Source organism: Rhinopithecus roxellana, chromosome 15, assembly GCF_007565055.1.
Source record: "Rhinopithecus roxellana isolate Shanxi Qingling chromosome 15, ASM756505v1, whole genome shotgun sequence".
Classification (NCBI taxonomy): Eukaryota; Metazoa; Chordata; class Mammalia; order Primates; family Cercopithecidae; genus Rhinopithecus; species Rhinopithecus roxellana.
The window spans coordinates 113137380-113161321 of record NC_044563.1 but is presented as its reverse complement, the minus strand read 5'-3'; the positions used below and the strand labels follow the sequence as shown (position 1 = coordinate 113161321).

General features: G+C 34.8%; 1 protein-coding gene across 1 annotated transcript in view; it reads right to left on the bottom strand.

The window, feature by feature from the left end:
• The window catches only part of DCDC1 (doublecortin domain containing 1), a 450202-nt gene that overhangs the window by 410318 nt on the left and 15942 nt on the right, over positions 1-23942 (bottom strand). Inside the window, exons 4-5 of the mRNA XM_030918251.1 lie at positions 23531-23693; positions 9116-9321 (exon numbers count right to left, since the gene is read on the bottom strand). Of these exons, the coding sequence (XP_030774111.1) occupies positions 9116-9321; positions 23531-23693 (369 nt within the window). The remainder of the gene's footprint in view (positions 1-9115; positions 9322-23530; positions 23694-23942) is intronic.

Genomic DNA, 23942 nt, shown 5'->3' with positions numbered 1-23942 from the left:
ATGACTTTTTCCATATTCTCTTAAGGTGGTCACCTACACTGTCTGTTGTTAAACAAACTGATATGGTTTGGCTCTGTGTCCCTACCCATATCTCATCTTGAATTGTACTCCCGTAATTCCTACGTTTTGTGGGAGCAACCCAGTGGGAGATAACTGAATCATGGGGGAGGTTTCACCCATACTGTTCTCGCGTTTGTGAATAAGTCTCACAAGATCTGATGGTTCGATAAGGGGAAACTGTTTCGTTTCGCTTTCATTCTCTCTCTTGCCCCCACCATGTGAGACGTGCCTTTTGCCTGCCACCATGATTATGAGGCTTCCTCAGCCATGTGGAACTGTAAGTCCAATAAACCTCTTTCTTTTGTAAATTGCCCAGTCTCAGGTATGTCTTTATCAGCAGCATGAAAACAGACTAATATACCAACTTTGCATTCCTGGGATAAAACTCACTTGATCATGATTATTGTTGGATTTGATTTGTTAATACTTTATGAAGTAATTTTGCATCTATGGTTAGGAGGATAGTGGTATGAATTTTCTTTTCTAGTAATGTCTTTATGATGCTAGTCTCATCATGTGAGAGGGGAAGTTTTCCTGTTTTCTCTATTTTCTAAAAGGTTTGTATACAACTGATATTATTTTCTCATGAAAGGTTGATAAAATTCACCAGTGAGATCATTTGGTCTTGGAATTTTGTTTTTTGAAAAGTTTTTAATTCTAAATTTGATTTATGTAATACATACAGAGATTTTGAGATATAAATTTTCTTCTGTCTCAGTTTTGGTAATTTAGGTCATATTAGAGTTCTATATCTAGAAGGACAAGACTAATAGGATAGGTGTATATATGAAAGGGAGTTTAATGTCTATTAAAGATAATATATATATATAATCTATTAAAGAAATATAACATACATAATATTAAATATAGTCTATTAAGATAAATCTATGAAAGGGAGTTTTATGTCTACATTAAACAACTCTCCACAGCTGGAGAGTGAGTGACCTGATATATTTGGTTATTTATTTCTAATGTAATTCTTTTGTAGTCAAGAAACACTCTTAACATAATTTTAATCCTCTTAAATGTACTGGGAATGGCTCAATAAGCAGCAAAGGGTCTATAAAAGTGAATGTACCATGTATATTTAAAATAATTTCTTTGTGCATACCCAAATTTGTTTCTGGTATCATTTTCTTCCAGTGAAAAATATCCTTTAATATTTCTCATAGTATAGGTCTGCTGGATACAAGTGCTTCATATTCTGTTTGCCTGAGAATGCTTTTATTTGAAAGATTTTTTAAAGGTATTTTCACTGTAACACAAAATAAGATGACCAGTTTTTCTTTCAGCACTTTAAACATATTATTTCTCTCCACACTTTAAAGATATCTGCTATCTTCTGTCTTGCATAATTTCTGAAGAGAAGTCAGTTTTTATTCTTACATATGTATCCCTGTAATCAATGTGTTTCCTCCCCTCTGGTTGCTTTTAAGCTTTCCTATTTATCATTGTTTACAGCAATGTGATTTATGTCCTTAATCTGGTTATCTTTCTAGTAGAGGTGCATTGAGCTTCTTAGATATGTGGGTTGTTTTCCATGAACTCAGGAAAAATTCTGACCATTATTACTTCAAATATTCACATTCTACTCAGTCTTTCTAGGGCACCAATTATACATCTATTAGACTCATTGATATCCCACAAGTTACCGACACTCAGTCCTTGTTTTCAGTCCTTTCCTTTTGCTTCTCTGCACTGCAGTTTGGATAGCTTTATTGCCCTGTCTTGAAGTTCATTGATCTTTTCTTCTCTAATATCTAACCTGCTGTTAAACCCAGTTTTGTTTTTGTTTTGTTTTGTTTTTTTGTTTGTTTTGCAGTTAAGATATTGTATTTTTTAGAACTAGAAGTTCCACTGTTTCTATTTTAAGTTTCCAGTTCTCTTTGCATTATATTCATGTTTTCTTTAAATACATGAACATATTTATAATCACTGTTTAAATGTCTTTTTTGGTTAACTCTATTTTGGGGTCTGTTTCTATTGATCAACTTTTCTTCTGGATATAAATTACCTTTACTGGAATCTTCGTCAATTTGTCTAACAAGTTCAACAAGACCTCTCCTCTCCAACTGGTCAAAAGGCAAATGTCTCCTGACCCTGCACATACTCCCATACTTGTTTCCCTTTTACATCCTAATTAGTTGTTCTTTTGTGGAGTTCACCCTATGCATAAGCAACTTAATAGTCAGCCAAAGACATGAGGGGATGCTTACACAAAATTTGAGAACTATTCTAAAAATAGTTCCCTCTTATGGTATTGCTCTGCAAATTTCAGCCACCTAGAACTTTGATGTCTTTCTCTTCAGTTTATGGGAAGCACTGTGCTTTTCTTAGATTCTCTCTTCTCTCTCTCACTCTTTCCCACCCCCCCTCCCTCTCTCTCTACTACAATCCATAAATTCCTCCAGGTATAAAGACATAGTGAACTTTAGGACTCACTTCAACTTCTCCCCTCCTCTTAGGCATTATAGCTGATGCTTCCTGTTGTCTAATACCTAAAAATAGTTGTCATATATTTTTTCCAGTTTTTCAGTTGTTTAGAATGGAATGGCTAGTCTGATACTAATTACTCCAACTGGAAACAGATGTCTTATGTTTTTATTTTTATGGTTATGTTAAATCATTTTTAAGACATGACACAGTGGGAATTAAAATTTAAGAAAAAGTAATATTAAGGGAAGTTTTGAATAATAAAGAATATTGCTCTTAAAATCAGAAAATGGGTTATAGTACCAGCTATTTCACTTGATCCACTTTGGATATGGTAGTTAGCTTGTCTAAGTTTCAGTTTTTTGAGTAGCTTGACTAGATTACTTCATAAAATCCTGTGATTCTAATGTCCAGAAACTCGATAAAATTCATCAAAGATTCTTTAATAATAAGGTATGCATGGACATGAATCTAATAAACACTTCAATGTAACCATTATTGTTACATGTTCTTAAAAATTAAAATATGTTAAAATACAAAATGTACATACAAAAACTATAAAATAATTTTAATAAAAAACACAAAAATACTGTACTCGAGCCTGGGCAACAGAGCGAGACTCTGCCTCAAAAAAAAAAAAAAAAAAAAACACACACACACACAGAAATACATTTTACCTTTCAAATTGAATATCGTGTTTATATTTTTTTGTTGTTTTTTTTTTTTAGATGGAGTACTGCTCTGTCACCCAGGCTGGAGTGCAGTGGTGTGATCTTGGCTCACTGCAACCTCTGCCTCTCAGGTTCAAGCGATTCTCCTGCCTCAGCCTCCCAAATAGCTGGGATTACAGGCGCCTGCCACCATACCCAGCTAATTTTTATATTTTTAGTAGAGACAGGGTTTCACCATGTTGGCCAGGCTGGTCTCGAACTCCTGACCTTAGGTGATCCGTCCACCTCGGCCTACCAAGGTGCTGGGATTACAGGTGTGAGCCACCGCGCCTGGCCATGTTTATGTCTCAACTGCCCCTAAATAATATTAAGGACTATCCTTAACTACCATCAGTAAGGTAAATGAATCTTTAGACTGAAAATTCTCATTTGTTTTTATTTCTATTAAATACATTCTTTCTCTTTTTGCTTTTTTTAGAATTTCATTTAAGAAAAAACTCTGACTATAAATAATGACATAATATTCTAAAATAACTCAATTGTATAATCCTAGAAATTCACATTAAATAATGAAAAGGCAACTGGCTATTCATAGTCTCTTGAGAATAAACCATATTATCAAATTCCATATTTTTAAAACTCTTCTTTTGTTTTTTTAATCAGATATTAATCTCTGGTTTAAAAAACTAGCCTAATTTTTAAATAACAATAATAAGTAGTATCAATGGACTTTTCCTCATATTTCATAAAAAGCTCTTTAAAGAAGTTCCAACATACTAAATATGCATGACCTCCTCTGTCAGAATCCATGTTGAGCATCCTTAATCATATTTTGCTACCCCAGGTGCTCCTTTTTGAATCTCTGAAGATACTCTCTAAATTATTTTACCCACACTATTGGGAAAATCTCTGCTGCCATAGTTACTAATTTCTGTGTGAACATTCCACAATCATACCATTATATTGTGTTATTTCAATTGAACTGGGCCTTTCTTAAGCTTGAAATTTTTCTTACTTTTTTGTTTAAGCTTATTATGTTTTTTTAATTAATAAATGGTAAACATCATAGAAATACACATTTCTCCTGGCTTAAAGGCATCTAATAAAGTCTATTGCTTATTTATACCTTGAAATTCATATAGGAGTAATTCCCGCAATACTTATGTTTTTTCAGTAATAACAGGAAAAAGTAATTACAATGAAATATGTTTATATATAAATATGAAGGGAATATTTTTTTCCTAAGCCAGACTTGCTACATATAACCACTCTTTTTCTGCCCGCTTGTAGATGTTTTCTATTTCCTGATTTCTGAACTCCCTGCACTCATTCTAATCTAACAACTAGTTATCTAATTTCCCCCAACCTCTTTTATTCTGTCTCACAAGTTTTTTTTTTCTCTTAAATTATATGAGAAGTACAGGAGAACAAGCAAAAAGGAAGTCTGTGAAGATTTCCATCAATTAGTAAGTTTGAAATTTTAGAACACTGGAATAAGAATTCTCAAACTTTAGAGTGGCTAGGAATCATTTGGAGACATTTGTTGAAATTCAGATTACTAGGGCCCACACTCAAGAATTCTTAACTCAGTAGGCGTGAAGTAGGGCCTGGGAGTCTGAACTTTTAACAGAAAGGCCAGACAATTCTGATGAAAGTGTTCTGTGAACCACACTTTGAAAAAACTGTGGACCTTTTGCCTGCAGTAAGTATATGACGCCTCCAGGTAACAGAGGAAAAGTATTCTGTTCTCATTGAAGTAAGCTAACACTATGTTTGCCAAATTATGCTGCATAAACCCCAAGAAACTGGGAAAACAATTGGGATAGGAAGAAAATATTAGAATTATTCATTTTTATCTATAAAAATCAATAATTATTAATCAATTATTATCAATATTAAAAGATTGACACTTAACATTTATTTTCCAAAAAAGAGAACCAGAAAGGTGGGAAGATAATTAAGTGGTAAATGATTTAGCAGACCAGAAAAGTCAAAACTTAAACTAGTAAAAGTACATTTTATTTGTATTGCAGAACCCCAAAAAGGCTCATAAATTTGAGGCATTAGGTACCTCTAAAAGTTGGGCTAAAAACAGATTGACTATACAGAAAACAGATAAACCTCCAGAACCCTTCCCACATCAACCAGGTAGGCAACTATACTTTTGCTATCAGAAGAGAAGACACGAGACTTTTTCTCTGGAGAGACTAAACCTCTTACTGAAAAGAGGAGAATTAAATGAAAGTCTACATATTGAAAGTGAAACTCTTAACCCCCTTCTCCACTTGGCTAGTACATTGCTCAAACTGGCGGACTTTATTTGCTGAAATTGATTAACTCCAGAGAAAAGACACTGATAATTAGGAACCCAACCCCAATGAAAAATCCTAGTCAAAACACTCTCCAATGAAATCCATCTGTCAATAACACAAACCTATGCTCATAGCTTTTCAACCAACTTTTTGGTTCTTCACTTTTAAATATTGATGGAGGAGTAACTCATACTTAAAGTAAGTCTGTAGTCTGTAACATTAAAGACCAAAACCAAATAAAACAAAAGCAATGCCTCCACTCCCCCCAACCCCCCCGCAAAAAAACGGCCTGTACAAGGAGAAGCAAAAGATTCACTGGGTTGGGAGGTAAAGATAAGCAAATCTCCCAGATAAGAAAATTAGTTCAGTCCATAAGATCCAACATACAAAAGTAGGAGCTCCATAAAATAATAACAGAAAAACTATAGTAAAAGGATATTGTCAGAAATATATATAGTTCAACAAAACATCTCAAAAGAAAAGGATGACACTTTTCAAACTCAGAAGACATCCTGAGTATCCAGCACATCTTGAAAAAAAATTTGAACACTGTCAATAAAGAGATGGTCCTAAATGTTTTCATCCTTTGTGTCACCTACAAAGGATGACGAATCAGTATGATATCAGACTTCTCAGCAGCAACACTAGCAACAAAAATCAATAAAGGAATACTTTTAATGTTTGAAAGAAAAAACATTTCCCAAGATTTCAAAATATTCACCATCCATATTCTCTTTTTTGGGAAGCCACTGGAATATGCACACAGTAGAATAGATGAGGTACGGGAAAACTAGGGAACCAGGGAAAAGAAATCCAACACAGGAGAGAGAGAACGATAATTCTCGGGTTGATAGTAAAGACAGATCCCAGCATAGAGATCATAGAAAACAGCCAGTTCAAATGGGAGCAAGAGGACAGCGAATTTTTTTTTATTGTTTCATTCATTTCATTATGTTTTCCATCATTTTCTTCACCACTGTAATTTCATGTTATTGGTGATAGTAGCAAACCAAGTAAGAAAGATATAATTATTAACTACTGGAAAAAAATCAAACATTTTTCAGAAAGGAAATGCTATCTTGAATAATAAAATAATCCACACAGCCATCAATTATCTGAAAATGAATCCAAGATGTAATTGGAAGAGAATAAAACTTATCCACCATGATGCTAATCTCAAAGTTGTATATCCATATCAGCCATATTTCATTTCCCATTAATTTGGCATCTTATGCCCACAAACTTTTCTTAATACCTTTCTCAACCTATGGATATAGAGGTTTAGCCTATATCCTATAGTAGCACATGCTGTGTGATTACTGAAACCATATCAAGTAATTCTAAAATCATCAGATTTAAATTGCAAAGAGATGTGCTATAGTTCTGGTATTCTAGAGTTTAGTAAAGAAATATATCATTTTGGCCCTCATTTCAAACTTCTTAATTACTTCCTAAAGTAAATAAATGGATTCCCTTTTGATTTTCTCCTTGTTAATTAACATACAGTCATTTCCCTTTGGCTCTATTCTGTGCTCACAGAGGACTTTTATGCTTTAACTACCTTATTGTACCATTCATCCTCAATAATTCTCTTCTTATCCCATTGCAATAACCTTCACCATATTAGAATACTTTACACTCTACTTCAGTTTTATATTACTTAGTAGTAATTGAAAAATAGCTAACATTGCTAATATTTTATCATAAAAGAGAAAATAATTTGCTTTTCTCTTAAGACTATGACACTTCCTTATTTCTATTACTGATTTGGTGTTTAATGTATAAATGGAGCGTGATCCTATGATTATCAACAACACTTTCAAAATTTAAATTTTATTTACAAAATAATTAGCAAGCCTTATTTTTCCCTTCTAAAAAGTTCTTATTGACACCCAAGGTCAGCATTTTGTTGCCTCCTCTTCTTTACCTCATTCTTAAATGTGATACTGAAGCAAACATTTACTAATACATTTGTTACTAAATCATGTTCTATCATGAGTTCTATCGTGAATTTGTGAAAATTCTTTAAATATTTTTTACAAATTGTAAAAGAAAAATGCAAGCTAAAGACTTCCTTGATCATCCAGTTTTAAATAAATTCCTCTTGAGACAAAAAGCAAAATAGCAGTGGTATTTTTATTTATACTCAACCTTTCATCTAAGAACATATAATCTGTAAGAGTGACTATTACTCCCATTTTACCACTAAGGCATGAAATTACAGAGACTGAACTGAAGTGAACTCAAGAGGTTATCTAACCTAGCTTCTATCTCCAAGAATGACCACATTTTAACAGTCCAAGAGATATGTCCATCTTCTCTATTTTTCAAAATCGCCAGGGAAGATGTTATAACTTGCCTTAGCAATTTGCTCTGCTGTGTAATATCCCTTACTATCATAATCCAAATCTGCAGATGAGAAGGAAACAAAACTCAGGTTTCCCAGCTCATTGGTAAATGCTCTTAACCAGTTGTGGTTGTAAAACAACCACAAAAATAAATACATGAAGTAGATATTTTGATTAAAATTCCAATATCTGTCAACTATTCACCTGTTCCAAGCAACATTCAATTTGAAATAGTTTTGTATAACAAAATTATCTTGATTTCAAAACAAAATTTTCTATTAGAAAGAAAACGAATTTCTGTTAGGTGCATATTATGAGTCTCAAAGATGAGACTAGAAACATTTAATGGGAACTTTCTGGGTGCCAGGCATTGTACTCCATGCATAATATCACGTTAAATCCTCGCAGCAACTCTATGAAGTAGGTACTACTGTTATCTCTGTTTTTTTAGATGAAGAAACTGAGGCTCAGGGAAACAAAGGTGTCCAAGGCCTCATAGTTAGTGAATGGTGAAGCCAAGATTCAAGCCTAGGCATTTGGTTATGTTTTACTGTCTCTCATACATTCTCAACACATTTGTTACTATATTATTATTAGGTTGCTTTAAAATTGGTTGAAAAATCCTTATCTGTATAAAAATGTGTGTGTGTGTTTCAAATTCCCATTAGCTCCTCGGTATTTTTTTAATATCAAAGATGTTTTAGAAAGTACAAACACCTTCTAAAAAACATGCGTTTGTATGACAAGTAATAATTTAACTTTTTTTTTTAAGTTTGCTTGTTTCATGATTTTCCTTGGGCCCCTTAGATTTGTTTTTAAAACTTCTATGAACACTTTGAAACTGCACTTTAGTGATTTGGGGCTTTGCTAATTCTTTAGAGGAGCAAGGATACTTTTAGGTCTTACCAGTATTCTAAATGAAAAGAGGCAGACTTGAGACTGGAAGCTAGGTTAGACTGGCTTCGATCTAAATAGCTTATAAAATATTGTAACTAAATAGAATGTTTAGAATGTTTTCTCTAGTATAAACATAACATTTTAACTAGGTGAATGACTGACTATGTTAGCCAAATAATTTCCTGAAATATTGTTGCTTTGCTATGGTAATTTACGGTATTAGTGCAATAAACAGACTTATAAACAGGTTTATATAGAATTTTTTAGTTCTATATAATGTTTTCTTAATATTTCAGTTTGTTGACATTGATATTTAGAAGAAAAAAATAACACATTTCAAAAGCCACAAAATTTTGAAATTGAATTCATAGTTCAATATTTAATATAAAATTACCTTTTTCATTGTTTCTTTTCCCACTGTAATCACATGCCCATCCTGCCCCATGCCATTCTTAAAGAACAGAATTCGGACTGAGGTCCTCTCAGTAAGTTTCTTCATTCTAACAGAAAGAACAGGCTTGGTTTTCCATCTTTTGACATCAGTAGGAAGCATCAACCCATTCATTGTCCAAGTTACTTTCTTCATTAACAACAGATGGTCTAGAAGATAATTTTTTAAGTCAAGTCAATATTTGGCTTCAAAATTAAAAATGGACACATCATACTTCCCTCCCTTTACTACCTGTATATTATACACTGGCCAGTCTCCATTTAGATGCTGGGTTTTCTGAAATGCTACCACCAGCTTCTTACTAACCGTGACATAAGCTGTAGCAAGCTGTCTGCTCTGATAGCCTGCATAAATCATCATTTCTGAAGGGAACAGATGTTCAGGGTATGAAAGAGTAATACCACAATTTAGTCCCTAATTAAAATTCACCTTAGCATGCCTCTATTACTGATTATACGCACCCAGCTGAAAGGGTCCATTGAAAATGTCCAATGTCCTTTGCTTACTATGAAACTACATAGGTCCTGAACTTTTATGTTCTTTAGGGTTGGGAAACATTTCTTGTCTTTTTAATATGATTTCTTATCCATGTTGCTTTAAAGATGCTGACCAATAGTAACATTATACTATAATTCTTCTCCTGTGACTAGAAGGAAGGTGCCTTCTAGGACATCCTTGGTGAGAGATATAAACTATTTCACTGAAAATGAAAAACAGTTTTTCATTAACAGTTTATTTTGACCTATACATTTTCAAAGCTGTGTGCAGAAATTTAAGTTTTAAAACTCCCACTAATATAAACAGGAGCACAACTAAATTACTATGTTTGACTTTGAAAATGTAAGGGTAAGAATAGGAGTGCAGTATATTGCATTCTAAGTTGCTGTCAGCATTCTTCTCTTTTCAAGAGGTTTTGTTTCATAAATAAATAATTTGCACCTGAGCTACTTATTTTTGCATTCAATTTATTTTAATCATATTTTCTTCTAACATGAATTACAAAAATACAATGATCCCTCCCTCATCTGCTCTTATTTGTTCTGAGAGAAACATAAATTTATTTACAGATAACTGAAAATAGCTGCATTTATTGCTATTTTGCATTGAAATTTGCCCAGATTTTCAAATGATCTTTCTGTTAGCACTTACCTTGAAAGAAACTTGGCCTCTTTGACCTAGAAATGTTACTTTACATAAAATCTGCCAATATTGATATGAAAAATAAGCCAGTGGTTGTAATAACCTTCAAGTCTCAGAATGGCTATATTTAAAAAACCCTCTATTCTCCCCCACTTCTTTCTCTCTCTGTTACCCACAAACATACACACATATAAAAACACACATACCATAGCAGATAAACAAAACTTGCTGATTAAATTAAAACTAGATTATAAGACTATAGACATAAGCCTTCAAAAAGAGAAAAAACAATTTAACAGAAATTTGTTACTGTGTGTTTTCATTTTGTAAACTGAAATTAATAGGAATTAGAAATTATAATAGAAAAATGAGCTATAAGTTAATGAGTTCATAAATAGCCAAAAGAATTGAAAACAGATACCCAAGTAAGTACATGTACACACATGTTCATAGCAGCACTATTTACAATAGCCAACATGTGGTAACCAAATGTCCATCAATAGATTAATGGATAAACATTATATGGTCATTATGGAATGACTGGTACAACGGTAGTACAATGTATAACATAGATGGAATATTATTCAGTCATAAAAAAGAATGAAGTACTGATACTTGCTACAATATGGACAAACCTCAAAAACATTATGCTAAATGAAAGAAGCCAGACATAAAAAAGGTGACATATTGTATGATTCCATTTACATGAAATATCAGAATAGGTAAATCTATAAAAACAGAACATACATTGATGGTTGCCAGCAGCAGGGAAGAGAGGGGACTGAAGAGAAGCTTAATGGGTAAGGCGTTCTATTTTGAAATGATGGAAATATTTTGGAACTAGATAGAGGTATTAGTTACATGACAGTGTGGATGCACTAAATGTTACTAAATTGCTCACTTTAAAATTATTAATTTTGCATTATGTGACCTCAATAAATAAAGAAGAAAAAAAGAAGAGGAGGAGATCCCATAGGTGCTGATCATTGTCAGTCAGTATTTCTCTGGGGAAAAAAAAAAATCTCTCACAGAGGGAAAAAAAAAACGAATGAATTATTGTAGTTTAATGGGAGTTTACTCATAATCTGCATGGTGAAAGGGTATTACCTCTACCTTCAAACTATGCTTGAACCCTAACTCTGTTTCTTAGTGACACTAGATGTACTATACCTCTCTGAATCTCAGATTTCTCATTAAAAATTATCTAGTGAGCATCACTCCACTACCTGATAGGGATGAAGATTGCATGGACATTTATCAGTTCCCAAAATTAATACTTTTATAATTTCTTACACCTGTCTTTACTGCAATCTCTGAACATAAATTGTGAAGATTTCATGGACATTTGTCACTTCCCCAGTCAATACTCTTATAATTTCTTATGCCTGTCTTTACTTTAATCTCTTAATCCTGTCATCTTCATAAGTTGAGAATGTATGTCACCTTAGGACCACTAATGTACAAATTGACTGTAAAATATGTGTGTTTGAACAATATGAAATCAGTGCACCCTGAAAAAGAACAGAATAACAGCGATTTTCCGGGAACGAGGGAAGATAATCATAAGGTCTGACTGCCTGTGGGGTCGGGCAGAATAGAGCCATACTTTTCTTCTCGCAGGGAGCCTATAAACAGGCGTGCAAGTAGGAGAAATGTTGCTGAATTCTTTTCCCAGCAAGGAATATTTATAATTGAGACCCTGGGGAAGGAATGCATTCCTGGGGATAGGTCTATAGATGGCCACTCTGGGAGTGTCTATCTTATGTGGTTGAGATAAGGACTGAAATACACCCTGATCTCCTGCAGACCCTCAGGCTTACTGAGAGAAGGAAGGACAGAAGGGGAGGGAGGGAGGGAGGGAGGGAAGGAAGGAAGGAAGGAAGGAAGGAAGGAAGGAAGGAAGGAAGGAAGGAGGAAGGAAGGAAGTAGGAAGGAAGAAGGAGAAAGAAGAAAGAAAGAAAGAAAGAAAGAAGAAAAAAAGAAGAAAGAAAGAAAGAAAGAAAAGAAAGAAAGAAAGAAAGAAAGAAGGGAAGGGAGGAAAGAGGGAGGGAGGGAAGGAGGGAGAGAGAGAGGGAGAGAAATAAAGAGAGAGAAAGAAAGAAAAAGAAAGAAAGAGGGAGACAGGGAGGGAGAGAAAGAAAGCAAGAGAGCAAAGAGAAAAAAAAAGAAAAAGAAAGAAAGAAAGAAAGAAAGAAAGAAAGAAAGAAAGAAAGAAAGAAAGAAAGAAAGAAGAAACGAAAGAGAAAGAAGGAAGGAAGGAAGGAAGGGAGGGAGGGAGGGAGAGGGGGAGGGAGAGAAAGAGCGAGAGAGTGAGAGGAAGGAAGGAAGAGAGGGAGATTGTAGATGCTTCTAATGATCTCGAAAAGAAGGGAGGTTCAATGAATTATTAATTAAGGAAGGATGGATTTTATATTAAGTTTTTATTGCTTTGCTTTACTTCTTATTGTCTCTCCCCAGAAAGATTGTCCTTGTTAAAGTCGAAGAGGCACAAAGGGGCCACATTGTTCAGGTCAAGATAAAGGATTTGGATTTATTCTGGATGTGACAGGAAGCTGTTGGAAGATTCTCAGCAGGGTGCTATGTGAAGAAAGTACAGTTGTCCCTGGGTATCCATGGAGGCTTGCTATCAAGACCCCTAGGATAACAAAATCTGTAGATGCTCAAGTCCTTTATATAAAATGTAGGTGTATTTGTATATAACCTGCACACATCCCCCTGTGTACTTTAAATCATCTCTAGATTATTTATAATACCTAATACAATGTGAATGCTAAGTAAATAGTTGTTATACTGTATTTTTGCTTATATTATTTTTTATTGTTCTATTGTTATTTTTATAACTCTTTTTTTCTGAGTATTTTTTATCCACATTTGGTTGAACCCACAGAAGCAGAACCCGTGCATATAAAGGGTCGACTATAGTGCATAGTGTAGTAGACACTATTGGTGTCCCACCAAGGTGCCTTTTAGCAGGCTAGTGCACCCAAACTCCAGTTGCTGTGAGTCCTGGCTGTGACCATCACACAGCTGCACCCTTCTGAGAATTACCTTTGACTGAAAGAAACCTAGTCAGGAAATGCCTGCAAGGTTGTGATCTCCTCCCTCCTACCTAGGAAAACAGCCCACAGTCAATGATTGACTGATTCTGGGACACAGTAGCCAGTCCTCTTGCCTCAAAGGGGAGCAATTCTCTGGTATCTTTCACATTCCAGACTGGGGCTAGATTTCCAGTGGGCACATGTCTCGGCCGTGCTTCTTCCTCTGCTCTAGGCTCCTTCTCTCACTCCCTTACATGGTTCAACTGAGAGTATTCCATCAAAAAGTCTCTTGCACTAAAATCCTCATCTCAGGTTCTGCTTCTAGGGAATCTGACCTGAGACACGGTAAAGGAAGGGAGACCTCTCAGTTATTCCTTCTTCACAGTAACTCTTAAAAGCATCATTTTTTTTCCATTTCCAACCAGACCCATTTGTCCATTTCTCTCTCAGTCTCCTAAAATCTGCAAGAGCTTTCTAATTGTATATGATTCTTCTCCACCACATCGGACATTCTATACACCAATCACAGCTGAATTTTCCTAAGACATCAATTTTATCATTACCTAAAGAGAAAACTCTTGGAACTAGTTTTTGAAGTTTTCTCCAAGTCAGTCAGTCAGCCAGCCAGCCAGTCAGTCAGCCCATCAGGGGTCTGTCAGGCAGTCAACAAATACTTGTTGAGTATATCCCATGTGCCAGATTCTGTGCAAGGAATATGAAAAAAGACATAAGTCCTTTTTCCTAACCTTATGTCTAACAGAAGAGTTTACAGACAATCTGATGCCATTGAAACTTTCTGTTCTTGTCTTACCCTAGTTTGAATCACTATTTTACCTAAGCAAATCTGTTCATTAACCCTGTTCACTTTTAACCCCATACTTCACCTATTCAGACTCAAGTCCTTTCAGGATCCAGTTTAAGATCTTCCCTTATTGCTCCAGCCAACAACAGCATTTTGGTCAAAGCCATTCAACAAGTCTCTAGGACATTCCAAAATTTCCCACATCTTTCTGTCTTCTTCTAGGCCCTCCAAACTGTCCCAACCTCTGCCCATTACCTAGTTCCAAAGTTGCTTCATTTATGGGGATCTTTACAGCAGCGCTCCACTACCTGGTACCAATTTACTGTATTAGTGCATTTTCACACCGCTAATAAAGACATACCCAAGACTGGGTAATTTATTTAAAAAGAGGTTTAATTGACTTACAGTTCAGCATGGGTAGGGGGGCCTCAGGAAACTTAGAATCACGGTGGAAGGAGAAGCAAACACATCCCTCTTCACAGTATGGCAGGAAGGAGAAGTGCAGAGCAAAGAGGCAAAAAGCCCCTTATAAAGCCACCAGATCTAGTAAGAACTCACTCACTATTATGAGAACAGCATGGGGGGGACCACCCCCATGATCTAATTACCTCCCATGAGGTATCTTCCCCAACATTAGGGGATTACATTTCAGATTACAATTCAATATGAGATTTCCGTGGGGACACAGATCCAGACCATATCAACTGGGGAACCCTCCTATTTAGCAACAGGAAGTGATTCTTCTGTACGTCACCACTCCGAGGACATGTGTTTTCATATCAAGAAATGTGGTTCGAGGGCTGACAGCCAGGGTAATGTAAGCATTATTACATCCAGAGGCAAGAAGAAAAACAGAATCTGACTCTTCCATGACAACACAAAGAAACTGAAGGTGGCCAGCAAAGACTTGACAAGGCTTCAACCCTGGTGAGGAAGAGGCTATTCTCAAAGGCTGGGGGTGAGTGGAGTGAGTAGCAACAAAATAGTGAGGAGACTATAGGGCATGTGGGGCAGGGAACCAAGCAATTCAAACAAGAACCCTAATGCCATCTAAATCTACTTTGAATTTCTAGGAAAACATACTAGCCATTATTATTTTTTAATTTATTTTTATTTTTATTATTTTTTTGAGACAGAGTCTCGCTATGTCACCCAGGCTGGAGTGCAGTGGCATGATCTCAACTCACTGCAACCTCCATCTCCCAGGTTCAAGCAAGTCTCTTGCCTCAGCCTCCTGAGTAACTGGAACAACAGGCATGCACCACCGCGCCCAGCTAATTTTTCATATTTTTAGTAGAGACAGGGTTTCACCATATTGGCCAGGCTGGTCTCAAACTCCTGACCTTGTGATCTGCCAACATCGGTCTCCCAAAGTGCTGGGATTACAGACGTAAGCCACCATGCCCGGCCCTCATACTAGCCATTATTAACAAATGCTTCCTAATGCTTCCTACATTTCTGTCTTTCATTAACTTTCTCATCTCCAAAAATTCAAAAATTTTCAACTCCTGGGACTCAGGCTATCTGGTACCTTTATAAGAGTCAGGTTAAAAGGCTAATCAGAGACTCAAAAGAATGCAATCATTTGTCTCTTATGTACCTTTGACCTTAATGGCCCCTCCCCACTTCGAGTTGCCCCATCTTTGCTTTGAGTTGTCCCGCTTTTCTGGACCAAACCAATGTTCACCTTACATATATTGATTGATGTCTCATGTCTCCCTCAAATGTAGAAAACCAAGCTGTGCTCGGACCACCTTGGGCAACTGTCATCAGGACCTCCTGAGGCTGTGTCACGGACATGTATCCTTAACTTTGGCAAAATAAGCTTCCTAAATTGACTGAGACCTGTCTCAGATATTCAGAGTTCACAAATCTCAACAGCAGTAACATCTGAGTTCCCCTTTGGATTATTTTTGAGTCTCAACCTTTTCTCCTTTGGAATGTTCTTGAATCTCTACCTTTTTCCCTTTGAACAGTTCTTGAATCACTACTTTGTCAATAGTTCTTTCAGCAAGGTCTCTGTCCTATACAACCAACTGCCAAAGAAAGGGCCCTTGTCTCACCTGATCACCTTATCCCCTCTAAATTTGCTAGCCACACACGGTGGCTTCCAAAGCAATCAGACCTAGACCTGTCCCAGTCTTCCTCTCCTTAGGTACTTTTCTCTGGAAAGTTAAGATTCTGCTGGGTTAGGATGCAGGTGGTGACCAGACTCTAGTGAAGACCTAAGGTTTAGCATAACCTTGGAAAATAGTGCCCAAAAGGGTGGTATCTCAGCTGCTCAGGGACTGCCATGTCTGCCTGACTGTTCATATACTTACTTTCCCAAAGCACTCAGAGAACTTTATGTTCCAACCACAGATTATATTTTAGTTCATAAAATCCATGTCTTATTTTATTTTCATGGTTTATTTTTAACCAAACCATGAAAAAGATAAAGCACTTCTTAGCTTGCCTTTCTGTTAAAAGGTCTAACTACAATATAATTATATTTCCTCAGTCTACTTCAAAAAAGCCAATGTCTGTCACAAAATTAAATAAATTTGGATGCTTCCAACATTATAATTTTCCATTTTGCTTGTACCAAAAGAATACTGCCTTATTTTAATTCTAGAATAAAAAGTAGCAAACTTGCAACTTCCTATCCACAAGCTTATTAAAAATCCTAATTTTAAAAATTCGTTCTCTTGTAGTTGGGCAATAAATTTGAAAACACAATGCTATGACTGTCAAATAGGTATAGATAATGACATTAAATATGAATAAGCACATCATTTCATGAGTGCAAGATGAGTTTATAAAATACAAATGCTCTGACAGTAAGAAAACATACTGCTATATTCAATTATATCATCTGCCCAAAATACAATTGCTTCTATGTTTGGTAAATAGATTAAATCCAGGTCACATTCCTGCATTCAACCGAGTTTCTAGTCACTCCCTTTTCTCTAAATACTTGTGCTCTTTGTTTCTGCATGTTCTTAAGTGTCATCATTTATTGCTATAGGCATGATGGCTATATTTAACTAATAATGACAGTGGTTGTCATTAGATTTTAACTCAGTAACACTAGTCTGACATAGCATTTGAAGTATGTCTTCAATTTACATTTGATTAAAATTACAAACATCCCATCTATTGTGCCAATCAAAATGTTGTCACCCTTTCCCTGAACTTTTCTATGAACTTTCTTTAAATAAGTTATGGCAGCTTAAAGTTAAGGCTAGCCCTGGGTCATGAACATATTTTAAAGTACAACTTTTGGAATGGAGCAGATTAAGACCACTTGGGGCTGCTTTTATAAAAGGCCTTGATTTTGACCTACACATAGATATTGAGAGTTCAAAGTCTTTAACTCAGATTCCCATATCATGCCGTATATATAACTGCTTGGCAGGTATTTTAATTTGGTTGTATTTACTTCGAGATCTCAGACCTAGCAAATACCTTTGTTAGTAAAATCAGATATGTGTGACAACTTGTATGAAAACCTTGTGGAAACATACCTAGAAAGGATGGAGCAAAAGAAGGAAAATAAATAAGGGCAGGTAGAAAAATAATATTTTAAGTAACTATCATATGCCAGGTTTTTATATCATCTTCTTTACTTCCCATAATATATCTGCAAGATCTAAACTTTTGTTTTGTTTTGTTTTTTGTTTCTTTGAGACAGAGTCTCGCTGTGTCGCCAGGCTGGAGTGCCGTGGCATGATCTCAGCTCACTGCAACCTCTGCCTCCCAGGTTCAAGTAATTCTCCTGCCTCAGTCTCCTGAGTGTCTGGGACCACAGGCGCGTGCCACCATGCCCAGCTAATTTTTGTATTTTTAGTAGAGATGGGGTTTCCCCATGTTGGCCAGGATGCAGTTGATCTCTTAACCTCATGATTTGCTTGCCTCGGCCTCTCAAAGTGCTGGGATTACAGGTGAGAGCCACCACACCTGGCTGAGGTGTAAACTACTATGCTCAATTTACGGATGAAGAAACTCAGGCTTAGTGAGATTAAGTGACTGGCCCAGGTTCACACTCTAGTTTGGTTTCCTGGCAGTGATGAAGAAAGTAGAAGCAAAGTTTGTTATTGTTATTTTCCTGAACCCAGCCAGCTATTCTAGGAAGGTAAAAGTGGACACAAGGTTCTCACTAACTTGAAGTCTTAGTTATGTTTACAAGACGGTATTCTAAGTTTTCTGTTTAGACAAGGGGTTTATAGACACTTAATTTTCAAATAATTTACCTTTATTAGAAATATCCAAGAGTCATTTAAAGTATTACTTCATCTGTATTACAGATAAGGACATTGAAGTACAAACCAGTTTGCCCAAGACCAGACACAGGGACTAGAATCTTGCAACATCATCTGACTTCGAGTCTAGTGTCCTTTAAAATAAACAATAATGCATTTCTCACAACTCTCCTAACAAGATATCTAAAGCCTTCAAAAGTGAAAAGTTCGAATAGCAAACCGCTCAGAAAGCATAAGTATAGAATATATAAATGAATTATCAGGTAAAGTAACAAGCAGTGTAGGCAGACAACTAAGTGATTTGATTTAGAGGTAACTGTTTCATTTTCAATTTTGTAAAGGCATACAAGTTAACAGAACAGTATAGGTTTGCAAGCATCTGTATAGTAAACAAATGCAGTCCCTGTGAATGAATATAATTCAACATTTTGTGGTTATGTCAAGAATTTAGGTGTTTTTCAATGATTTGGTATTTGACAATATAAAGAGATGCTGCCAGTCACATGCAGGCTATAGATTTTCCTACTGGCTAAGAACACTTTATTGGTCCATCTCATAATTGTCTTGAAATCCACATCTATTTTATATAGTAAGGATATTCTATTCTTTTATTTACAGATTTAAAACTTTGGAGTAGAAAATACATAAAATATTTTTCCTATAGTTTTACCCTCACTTACAGAAATAGAAGGATCATATGCTATCTGAGAAGAAAATGGTTATTTTTTTCTCCATATAATGCCATCTTCCTCCTTTTGAATATATATAGAGTAGTGGAAGTTAAAATGCACAAACAATCTAACCTAATAAATACACTATTCAAACCAAAAGATAAAAGGGAATTTGGGAAAGTCAGTACTAACTACCATAGCTGACTGAATGCCCTGCAGGTGAACACCACAAAGGCTGGTATCTGCTTTGGCAAGACTAAAGCAGCCATTCGTGTAGGCAGAACTATAGCGTTCTGTCTTGAGATCTAGCAGCAGAAATATTAAGGTATGATGTGATGTGAGTAGTGGGTCACCTATTGAAACTTGTGCTTTTAACAAAACAATTTAAAAATCAACAAATTCAGTAGACATATAATGGAAGAGAATATAATGCATGAATCCAGGTTCATTAAACTAATGCATTTTTTGAAAAACAAAATATGACAGAACATTTCATTATGGACGCAGATATGAGAAAAAGTGTTATGCTGCTATTTAGAATGTGTCTTGTGTGTCATGGAATTGAAATATTTCCAAATCATCAATAATTAAAATGATGAGAATCCATCATTTCACTGACACTTCTACATGAAAAGATGGCCTATTTTAAATGTGCTCACACATATTCTTGTCAATCACAAGCTGTCATAGCAAATTATTTCATTTTGTAGATCACATGGTGGTTAGTAGAAAATATCTAGGCTTAAATTTAGATCTTAGGTGTAGTATCAAGAACTCATTTTATGCATTTTTTTCTGTGTCTACATCTTTACAATACAGGATATAAAAGGTTTAAAATCTTATTCATAATACTAAGTTTCACTTTTGGTTAACAAAACTCAGGACTGAAATGAATCACTGTAAATGATAATTCTGAAAGCCCAGTAATAGAATAAGATATATAGGAGAGAGTAGAAATATAAAACCAAAAATTTTTAAAGACAATCAGAGCTCCATACAATAGAACTTGGACCTAACGAATTAGGTCTAAATAGTGTTTTCCCCTCATTTTATTTAAGATATTCAGGCAATCACAGGGCACGAACCATTTATTATGATATGTTTGCATTACTTACATACAGCTTCCAGCAGTTATAAAGGAGCTGAACTCATAAACCCCATGGATCTGATCCAAGATCCATGTGCTGTGTCACAATTAAGCAGAAGATTCAGGAAACTGTGAATAAAACCTAAACCACATAGCCATGAATCAGAAAACTTAATATGCCTTTTCAAACAATTCATTAACTGCATACTCATAATTTCAATGAATTATTAATAAATGTAAAAACTTTAAATGCCAGAAGTATAATACCTAAGAAGGCATCATTTTCAACAGTATTTATATAAAATATTTCTATATTCCTGATCTTTTCCTTATACAATTAATGTTTCTGCTTAAATATTCAACTTTAAAATGTAAGAATCATTCTAATACTGCATTTCAACAAGGAATGCTTCATGTCAGTCTTGACCTTGGCCTGACCTCCATATGAAAGCTTTGTGTTTCAAGGTATGCGATGAATAGCTCTCTGGCTTTCTATTAGATCCAATGCCACTGGTTGTCAACAGTGATGCTCAAAAGGCGTAGTAAAATAGTTAAAACATCAGAGATGTTCTGTCAGATTTTTTCTGCCTTAGCAAATCTGGAAATCGTTCTTAGGCAACTTCCTCTATCTACATTGCTTTTCCAATGAATAAGGAAAACCAATGAAGTATGGAAATACAATGGCCAAAATATATACGGACTTGTTTGGCCTTCCAATGCCAGAAATAAAATAAGATCCATTTGTAAAATAGTGTTCTCAGTTTGAAGGATTTATAACTTATCTACTCAGTTTAAGTTCCTTAAAGGCCAGGACTTTTATCCCTATGCTGGGCCACACATAGTAGGCACTCAGTAAAAATATGTTGATTTAAATTTTGATTTAATTGCATTAAATCAGAATTTAAATAAGAGATGAAAGAATAATGATAAAAAAGAAATCAGACTATGAGCCACAGCTTTTATCTTTCTCTGACCTGGCCTAGTATCTAGCACATACAGACTCTCAATAAATGTTTATTGAATGAGTAGAAGTCTGTAAATTAAAATAATGACCAGTTACCCATTACTATATAAAATATTTATGCTCATTTAGAAAGATACATCAGTAACAATCAATTCTGCCAACTGTTTTCCCCTATTTACCTTTAGCATGTTCAATTTTCCAACTTCTGATCATGTATCTTTAAGTTTATCTACCACTTTCAAAGTTATTCATACAAGTTTATATTTTAATGGTACATTTGTGGCTAGTTGGAAAATTATCGATTTATCTTTAAAACAGATGACAGAAAGGTAATCTTCAAGCTGATTTTGGTGGTTTGAAGAAGTGTATGTGAATATGTGAGTGATATGTAATATATCACTCACATCAAGTTAAATATTACCTTTCATATATAAATGTATATATATTTACATTTATATTCTTAACATTCTGAAAGAAACCAAACATCATTGTTTATCTATAAGCTTAACTTGGATGAATGGCTTTTCCCCATTATACTTATCCTAACTCTTTTTAATGGACATGAGATATGCTAGTCTGTGTCCAAGCTCACCTACAATTTCTTTTCTCAAAAGACAAGGCACATCTGCCACCTGCTCTACTCCGTGTCCCAGCAACAACTGTCGAGCAGCATAAAGATTGATTATCAGTCAAAAACCATTGCACAACACCAGATTTTGGTGGGTTAAGCTTGCTGATCCAGCAAGAGATGGTGTGAAATTTTCAGGAATGTGTGCCAACATTTTGGTGCTAAAAGAACAGCAGTGCATGTCACAGTGAAACACAGCCAAAGATATGCAGACAAAGCAGAGAAGTTTTTTGTTCTGGACTTGGCTTTTGAAAAGCATAAAAGAGAAAACAAAAAGTAGGAGGAAATTAGTTAGTATATTTAAAAATCATCCACCAAGCTCAGTCATGTGTGTGACATTATTATTTTAGGAATACATGTCCAGGAGATTTTCTTCTTAGCTTAGCTATAAATAATTTTTATATGTCTCTTCCACAATACCATTATTCATATGAAAGGCAAGCATTTCTTATTAATAACAATAATCAAGGATCTTAATGAAGCAATCATTACAAATATATCTGAATTTTTTAAAGTCACAGAAAAGTATTTGCCCACTAAGACTCATGTTTTTATATAAGCAAATGATTCAACGAATATAAAATTAAGGCAGCCAGCCATATTTTAAACTTAAAGCAAAATGTGAAAAATATATGAGTCTACACTATCAGATAGGTAATTTTCAATAAGTATTATAGCAACAACCTTCTTCACAAGAACCAAATTATCTTAAATTTTCTATTGAATTCAAGAAATTGCTTATTTCCTGAAGATCAAGTTTATATAAGAGAGAAATGCTAGTATGACTTTATACAATAACATTAACAGAAGCGAGATTTTCATCACCTCATCTGTAATGAACTCCAGAATTACTTTTATTCTACTTATGCAATTACTGCCTAGACTTGCCTTTGATTCACTAGCTTTATAGAAGTTGCAGAAAAAAAATTACTTCTAATAAAGTATAAAAAGCACAGGAAAGTACAGCAGTTAGACACACTGAATTTTTACGGCAAAGTCCTTATTCCTCATGTTATTTAAATCTGATTACTATACATAGCACTTGATACCAACCTCTAGGTACAACATGCTTGGAAGAATATTCTTAGATAGTAGCGCTTTTATTTCTCTCTTAAAATGTATTCTTATCCACTGAAGAAAGAAAAATGCTATTTTTTTTTAATTTTAGAAAATCTCCACATTTCTGAAATGTTGGAAGAAATGAACTTTTTGGCAAACCTTAATTGAAAATATGTGTAGGATTATATTATACATTTTAAGGTAAAAAATAATCAAGCTGGAACATTTATTATGAAATGTGTTATTAGGAGAATCATATGTATATAAGAAATGTATGTTCATTATTGGCCACATTTTCATAATTATGTTGATACTATCTGAAAAAACACCAAGAATGTAAATGAATAAATGATACTTGAAACTTTGAACTATTTTCTGAGAGAATAAGTCTAATGAATTATGTCTGTTGAGTGTCACAGAAACTAAACAGTAAATTCAATAATCTCTGATTTAATTTATTATATTTTCACCATTTAACCTCCTGCAGGCTCCCTAATGTCTATTCAGATCTATATTAAATTAAGCACCAATGCTAATGAAGGGCAATAAACGTGGCTGTCAGTGGATTTTTCTTTCATTAAGCACATTATCCTCTTACTGAGCTGTAAATGCGTAAACATTAGTTTTGTTAAACCATGCAAAAAGACAGGATGAAAATCATTTTTTAATTGCACCCCTTAAGCAATTCAGTATGTGTGAGGGTAGGGTATTTTTTAAATCTTTTTTACCTTTAATTTTTTTGAACGGATTTAAAAAGGGCTCTCCCGTTGAAACATAAACATCGGCTTCATGGGGTATATCTTCAGGTTTGAGGGCTTCCTTGCCGTCTGCCAAGAACACTCGTCTTGCGGCCATGTTCAGATTCAGCTTTTCTGTGCACTGTTCCAGCAGCTAGAAGAAAGCAAGAGGTAAGTCAAAGTGATTTACGACAAAGAAAGTAATATATTTCCCTCAAAACGAAAAGTTCTAATGATCAAAATAGAAACCCAACTGAGTCACTTGCCAAGTTTAGTAATTTGACCAATACAGTTATTTTCTAGCAGTTGAAAATATAGAAATAAAAGGTAAGTGACAACATGAAGCATATCTAATTATTGACTAATTTTAATATTTAAATGATCTGTCATTTTAATAACTCTA